The following is an 8,188-nucleotide window of genomic DNA, read 5'->3' on the forward strand; positions in this document are numbered from 1 at the left end:
CAGACTTTTAAAGTCGGCCTGTGGTGAAAATCCAGCTTTTAATGTTGTTTATATGTCTATGTGGTGTTTTTAATCTGCTTTGAGACAAACCATGTGCAAATTAATAAGTCAACACCATTCCTGAGTATTTTCTCCTTAAAACTGCCGTGAACCAAAGACGCGCGGTTTGAAATCGCTGGTGTTTCTGACGTCACAAACACTCTTGTAACCAATCAGGTGATCATGTGATCGTCAACGAGTGGATCTCTGAGCTGGTGTGAGTGAGTGGAGGCGGGGCTATTTTGCATATTCATAGAACCGCGTATACTGAATGAGGCAAAGAGTTACATTTAAGCTATTTTAAGGGATGACGGAATTGTCAAGGAAAAAACGTTTATTTAAAAACGTAATTTTGGTGATCAAAGATGAGTTTTAAGGGATCAAATTTTTGACTGGAGACCAAGGGAAATTTAACGGAGCGACAGAAATATTCCTTATTCATTAAAAATATATTCATTGGTGTTTCGAAGATGAATGAAAGTTTTACGGGTTTGGGACAACATGAGAGTGAGTAATTGATGACAGAGTTTTCACATCATTTTAATCATATTTTCCAAAGTTACTATTAATTTATACAAGTTAAGATTTGAAATTATTATTATTTAGTGCACCTGTAATATACCTTAATATAAGCTGTTTATACACTCACTTTGAAATGATTTGATAGGCCAACATTCAGAGTGATGTTTCGTAAGCAAATACGCCCTTGCAATTTGTAATCTTTGGACCGAGATATGGATTTGTGCAATTCCAATAATCCAGTTGCATCTTTAAACTTTCACTTTTTCTCATCATGACAGAGCTAAAAAAGCACATGATTAGATTAGCTGCAGAGAAAAACACAGCTGCCAAGGATTTACACAAAGAAGATTTGTGAAAGAAGGAAAAGAAGCTGGTAAAACAAAAGATATTGACACGTGAACCGATTGGTGCTTGAACGTGATTGAGGTGCAAGGTGCATGATGGGAAAGCAGTGCAGAGAGTTCATTTGCATTCTCATTCAGTCCGTCTGCTGTTTTTGTGTCTTATGTAGCATAATTTCACAAATCTAAAATCAGACTGTTCTGTTTTTTTTTTTCTTTAAATCTTGAAATTTTACAACTGCTCATGCTACATCATGTGTGTTGCATCGTTGTTTGGATCGTAATTAAAATGCAGTGGTTGCCTTTAATTTCAAATGGCTACCGATATTTTTTTAAGGCCAGTTTTCCTGTTAGAGAGCAAAATCGGCAACCAGTATCGGAATCGGTGCATCACTAAATATACAGTGTACAAGGCAACTAAAACTTTAACAACAGACAACCTATCAAAAAATACCGCTAAAATATTCCTGCAATTATTACAGAGCGTATTTACATTTTGACTTTTCCATAGGCCAACAAACTGTTATAAAAACAGATAGCTTGCTTGTTGTGTGCTATACATGTCCAATCAATGCTATTAACCTTTTGAATATGCAAATGAGAACATTAACCAATAGTTTACAAATAGTGTGAATTTTTTTTTTAAAAAGTCCACTATTAAAGGAGAACTCCGGCGCACAACGAACCTTTGGTCTAATAACACATTGGTACCTAGTCAACTGTTCTCTGAGATTTGTTATCATGATAATCAAATGTAAAGAGTTTTATCTCTAACAACTGTTTAGCGTATAACGCTAGTATATAGGGCACAGAGTAATGAAAAATAGAAATCGCTAGTTAATTCCACTAGCAAGGCTCAAAATAGCCCACTAACACAGTAACATAATGAGGGTCCCAACATGCGAAACAAAGCATTGAGAACTTTGTAAGAGTACAGACCATTTAATAAGATATTTTATAAAGACAGTCCACTTCACGTATACAGGCCGGAGCCATCTTTGGAAAACAGTCTCGACAAGTCGAACCATGAACACCGTGCCAAGTGAGCTGAACTGTATGTAGTTTAGCAAACTTCTGAACTGTATGAATGGCGTTCGTGGTTCAACTTCAGAATTCAGGTACTCAATTGCACTCACATTGAAACTTCAGATAAGCTCAGACTGAGAAGGTTTTGTGTATTTGTGGATAAGGAAAAGCAATATGGTGGTTGTGCTCACCTCTGGAGGTTCTGCAGACTCGGGGCTCGATGTGCTCTGTCCCATTCTACCTCAACGCTCAGCTGGGCCATCAACAACAGCCACTGCAACACACAGCAAGACAACAGGCTTAATGCAAAGATCACCATCACATTTAAACAGGACCACTACAGGCCACGCACATATTCAGTTCAAGTCCATGCATGTTAATCTGGATAGATTACTAAAATGAAGAAAAAACAGATCATGGATGATGATTGGTCAATACAGCTTCTCAGCCATGCTAAAATTAGTGGTCGGCTAATATTTAGCATTTTTAAAATATCGGCATAAGTTTTTCTGATTGGCCGATGTTTTGGAAGCGGGACTTTTATTTTGACGGCGCCCTCAGATCACTTGGACGTGGCTGTGGTTACAAGAGGTAAAAACTATATAAATACTGATTGTTTTCTCACACAAGCCGCTCGTTTCGTGTCTTAGGCCATCAATGTGTACTTACATTTCCAAATCATTAAATCATGTTTAATTTGGACTTCTCTGTGCATGCTTTTTAAGGTGGACCCCATAGACCTCCATTATATGACTGACAGACACGAACGGTTTGACCTAAAAATACCAATACTGTGGAAACGAAGACACCCACATCTTGGATGCCCTTGAGGTAAGCTAAAACATACCAAAAATTAATTTCAAAGGGAACTATCCCTTTAATAAAATGCAAATATTGTTTTAATAATAGTAATGTTTATGTAAGCAGGGCTGAAAAACAGGTCTACCAATGATCACAATCAGCAGAGGAAACTCCCCAAACTGATGTCATACACATCCATCTGGCCTTACTACAGCATGATTTAATTCTCATGATCTTCCTGTAAACCCACCATAACCCCATCTTCACCAGTTCCTTTCACATCCAGGGTTGCACAAAAAGACTGCATGTACACTGAAACACACGCTCGCTGATTTTGCTGACCTTTGCAGCATATACAATAAAAGCCCTTCACACTCATTACACGCACAAGCACGTTTATAGCGTGAGACTGAGGCAACGACCAAACCTTCAACAAAAATGTACATGTTTACTTGCATCTCCCATCAAAATACTAAGCATGAATCCATCTAAAGCCATTCAGTGATGTCATCATCAGTGTCTGGAGGCAAACAACTGAAAGCAATGGGGGTGGACAGAGGATTACATTACTCAGATCACAGCACACATAAAGGGATTCATCCACATATCCATATCTGACTGTGAGCGTGTATAAAACGCACTAATGACAGGAGAGGACTGTAAAAATGTTTGTCATTTTAACTGTAAGAGACTGAAAAGCAGGATTTTTTCCAGCTGATGAACGATAAAAACATTGACGGCAAATGAGAATCCATCCTGCTTTAAAGATCTTGAGCATTTAAAACGGGGCAGACGACAAGATGTTGTCCATGCACTGTAAAAATGAATATGCTTTATCTAATCAATAGAATTGTGGCAACAGATTACAAGCAATATTATTAATTAAATTTAACAAATTATAATTGAGTAATAATTGATCAAATTATTCCTTAAATGGCTGTTTTTGTGTTCATTACAATTTAAAATTAAATTGTACAGGTAGTTCAGAGATCATTCATACAGGTAAAAAGAGATGATTGTATCATATTCAGATTGATTATAGACAGAGATAGCTTTGAAAATCTGACATTCAATTACACACAAGAGAGTAAATGGAAACAACAGGGCAATAATGACAGGGGGAAAGAGAAAGAAAAGCTGAAATGCATGTATTCGTTACTCACTAATGGGTACCTTCTAATGGCCATTGTCCTCAGTTAACAATGCCCTTAGTATGCACCCTTAAGCATGAGAGAACAACAAAAGATGAAGCGCTCACACACACACACTTACAGACACAGTTTTGTTTCAAAGCCCCCAACTGACATTTACAACACTCAACGATTCAATAAGAAACGAATAAGCTGCACTTAGACATTGTCAATGGTCAAATGTGACCAACAGCCTAAACAACACACTGTGAACATTGATTTCAAATGTTATGCATGTGTGACAAAGACAACTCATGCAGGACTTTGATGGAAACAACTGCTGGCACTTTTTATAAATACAGTACAAAATAGGGCCTAAACGCTTTCAAAAAAATAAAATAAAAATTCAACAAATGGTCAATGAAAAGAAGGTGCTTAAGCTTCAGACAATGTTGCCAGTTAACATCAAGTGGATTTGAACATTTTATTATATTATTTACATTTTAATATAATTTTTACATTTCATTAATAACATTTTATCAAACAAGATACTTTTCATACTTAATTAAATGTATTAATAGTTAATTTAGCTTGCCTAACAGTAAACACCGGATAGCTAATGGAAGTAGCATCTTTGCTCAAGTAATGGGACACTCAAGTGTACCATATTCATTAAAAGTGAAGCGGGCTGGTCCAGCATAGAGGTCTATGGGTTTGTCATCCACTGCCCAAAGTCTATCACATGCCATATAGGCCACATGCTAATACCACCTGAGAAGTCAGGGTCCACGATACATCATTTACGCTCATCCCCATGTCATATGAAAAGCAGAACATGTCATCAGTTGTTGTGATAATGAAACAGCATCATGGTCTCATCAGCTGATCACGGGTTAAAACATGTCAGCAAACAAGCCCTGGATGGCAGTGCACTGAAGCTAAACGCATGACATTTAAGAAAGTGATTCCATATCTGAACTCATGACTCACCTTGATGTTTTTTTCTCTGCATTCAGTGCTGTAAAGTGATCCGTCCGGCGGGCTGTAACGTTATTAGTTTGCGCTGATGCTGTGCGGTGACCTCAGCAGATCAACACACAGCACCGTCTGCGACCTCAACCGGGAAACTCACCTTACACGCACAATAAAATTACACTAGATATAAAACGTGCTGTCACGTAATCCGGATGACCAGTAAAAGTGTACATGGTGTGTCGTTGATAACCCTACCTGAAAGCGACTGTCTGTCCCGATCTGTCAAACAACGGTCATACCGGAAACATCCGCTCAGAGCTCTGCGTAGATTCCACTCGGTCAGTGCAACAGCCAATCAGAGGTGAGAAGCTGACCAATCAGATTTCAGAGAATTGACTTTCACCGATTCACTCCCCCACTGTTATTTACAAAACGTTTTTAGTCTTCGGTTTACTCTCACATCAAATTTACTTGATACTTTTAACGATTTAACCTTAACAGAAACACCTAAAAATAAAAAATAAAATATGTAAAAAATTACATAAACATTCCCCATGACTTATCGAGTCAATTTTTGGGAATATATTTATTTATTCCTTTTGGGAATATATATATATATATATATATATATATATATATATATATATTGGAGAGAGAAAGAGAGAGAGACTGACTAAAATTAAATTATTATAACTAAAAGTTGTAATGTTTGTGAACTGAAATGCCTCTGGTCAAAATAGCTATACCAAAAGCTTATACCAAAGCTAAATCTAAATTTCAGGTACATATCACTTGCTCTGATCTTGACAGGAACCGAGTTTAGTTAAGTGCAGTTTGTTTCAAGAAAGATCAAATTCTCTGAATCAGTCAGATATTAACTATAGGACACTGATGAGCTTGATCAACTGCATCAGAAAGAATGCACACCATTTATCAAATGGATTTCTTTCTGATTGAATTTAGTAATTATGTAATAATGTACTCATCTCATTCTGAATCTTAATCTTTATCTACTTTGAGAGGAGTCAAGAGGTCAGTCAATTGATCTTGTACTGATCGAATTGCTCGTCAAAAACTGAATTATGCATTCTGAATTATCTAATACCATCTAGTGTGGTGATCTTTAAATATACAGACTCTCCACAGTTCGGCTTGTAATGGTTAAAAAGCTTTTCATGGTAAGAAAAAAGTATAGTTAGTTACACTTCTACTTCATTTTTTTTTAGGTAAAGTGAGGAAGTGGTTTCATTTTGTAGCAAAAAGTTTGGTGGAAATATAATACAGAGCAAAAACTTTGGTGATTTTTCCACATCTTATATACACATTATTTTTGGGTTTATATTAATGAGAATAATCGAATCAAAGCAAGCTTTTATTAATTGGAAAGTGTATACCCATACATGTAAATATACAAAAAGTAAATCTTGCTTTAACATCTTCAAACAAGAGTTAAATGTGTATTTAATACCACCACCATGTCTGTTAATAAAAAAAGCTATAAAAACATCTAGAATTCGTGTCATGTTTAATATTACTTCGGAATATACTTTTATTAATTTTGTCCCCCTTTTTCTTTTTCTTTTTTACTTCTATTTTCAACGGGCTTTTTTATATATTTTCACTTGTTGAATATTGAGACAAAACTTGTTGTCTGAAAGTTTGTTTATGTGTTAATGTATTGTATATCCTTTGTTTGTTAAAATTAAAATAATTATAAACAAACCTCGAAAAAAAATAATACCTTCTAAAACATGTGGCCAACTTTGCAACACGAAATCAAACGCCTGCCTCCAGAAGAACATGTCAAAATAAAAGTCCGTCACGAATTAATTACGATTAAATTATTAATATTTGTTGTCTCTTGAACAATACAATTACCCAATGCATCGTAAAATATGTTATTATTTACTTAAAATTACATACATTTAATATTCTAATTTGGGATAATTTAATTTTGTCTATGTCAAAATTGACTTTTATTATGACTTACCAGGATATGTGATCCTGTAACCCGGTTGTCAATGTTAACTGCAGGCATGGGAAAAAGCGGTGCATAAACTGTACAGATTTGTTTTTGATTTTTGACATTGTCTCGAAAGTATTCGCTATACACCTCAGAATCAAATAAGCTGTGATGTATTATAGCCTTACAAACATTTCGAGCGATTAGCGATGATTTTAAGACTGTCAAACAGGACATGTGCCCTCTCTGGGTCAGCTCGCCTCAAAAGCACTTTGTCCTCCTACTTCGATGAGATGGGAAAAGCTGGTTTCATTCTAAAATCTGCGTCAGCTGGCATATTTGAGAACCTAGCCTTAGAAGACTGGATTCACGATCACGTTGATCTGCAAAACAGAAGCATATTGTTATTATGGAGAAATTCCCCAGTGGTGGTCATAGGCAGACATCAAAACCCCTGGGTGGAGTGTAACCTTCCCCTGTTGAGGCGCCTGGGGATCCCGCTAGCGAGACGTCGCAGTGGAGGTGGGACGGTTTTCCATGATTTTGGGAACATCAACATGACTTTCTTCACTTCCAAGAAGAAATACGACCGTCCCAGAAATCTTAAAGTCGTTACCAGTGCATTGAAAGCCCTCAGACCCGAACTGGATGTCACTGCAACAGACAGATTTGACATTTTGTTGAATGGACATTACAAGATTTCAGGCACTGCTGCGAAATTAGGCAGAACCTCTGCTTATCATCACTGTACATTGCTGTGCTCTGTTGATCGTTCAATATTGTCCTCGGTTCTGAAGAGTAATGCTTCTGAAGTCATCAGGAGCAATGCCACCCCAAGCGTTCCTTCCCTTGTCAAGAACCTTTCGGATGTGGATCCCACTCTTGACTCCGACACAATCATGGAGGCTATTGCTTCCCAGTACAATACTGAATTTGGCTTTGACAGCCCAGTCATCACAGTTGACCCCACTCATGAAGCTCTTATGCCTGGCATTTATAAGATGACAAAGGATATTCAAACGTGGGAGTGGATTTATGGCAAAACTCCAAAATTCAGTGTGTGCGCATCTTTAGTGGTAGATGATGTGAATATTAAGCTTGACATGGACATCAAAAGTGGTACAGTAGAACAATGTGCTGTGGAAATCCCTGAAGGCTGGCTTCCTCCAGAGACGGTGAACGAGTTTACATCAACTCTCAGTGGCAGCAAATACTGTCCAAATGAAGCTGCAGTGCTGGTGGCGGCGTTCACGAGAACTCGTTCAATGAGCGCTGATGTTGCTGGGAAGATTCATAGATTGTGTGAAGGTGTGCTTTCAGTAATGTGAATAAAAATGAAGTCTGATATAAACATTGTGTCACCTGTTTCAAAATCCATGGACAGTTGTCTC

At 37.1% G+C, this 8,188-nt stretch overlaps 2 protein-coding genes across 11 annotated transcripts in view; one reads left to right on the forward strand and one right to left on the reverse strand.

Annotated features, from left to right (window-relative positions):
- Positions 1-5,212, reverse strand: part of pnpla6 (patatin-like phospholipase domain containing 6) — a 32,488-nt gene extending 27,276 nt beyond the window's left edge. For 7 of the 10 annotated variants that reach the window (XM_089132028.1, XM_089132026.1, XM_039687595.2 and 4 more), the window contains exons 1-2: positions 5,090-5,211; positions 2,120-2,202 (exon numbers count right to left, since the gene is read on the reverse strand). In XM_089132028.1, the coding sequence (XP_088988154.1) occupies positions 2,120-2,164 (45 nt within the window). In that variant the 5' untranslated portion in view covers positions 2,165-2,202; positions 5,090-5,211. The other 3 variants (XM_089132024.1, XM_089132027.1, XM_089132029.1) reach the window with 3 other exon arrangements.
- Positions 5,213-6,786: 1,574 nt separating this feature from the next.
- Positions 6,787-8,148, forward strand: lipt1 (lipoyltransferase 1). Its single transcript, XM_039687607.2, has one exon. It carries the CDS (start codon positions 7,007-7,009, stop codon positions 8,123-8,125), a length of 1,119 nt encoding a protein of 372 aa, XP_039543541.2. The 5' UTR covers positions 6,787-7,006; the 3' UTR covers positions 8,126-8,148.
- The last annotated feature ends 40 nt before the right edge of the window (positions 8,149-8,188 follow it).

Source organism: Pimephales promelas, chromosome 6 (genome assembly GCF_988280905.1).
Source record: "Pimephales promelas chromosome 6, fPimPro1.hap1.1, whole genome shotgun sequence".
Lineage (NCBI taxonomy): Eukaryota > Metazoa > Chordata > Actinopteri > Cypriniformes > Leuciscidae > Pimephales > Pimephales promelas.

What these genes read in the sequence shown, in the direction of transcription:
- lipt1 (XM_039687607.2), top strand. Translation starts at nt 7,007, where the DNA reads ATGATTTTAAGACTGTCAAACAGGACATGTGCCCTCTCTGGGTCAGCT.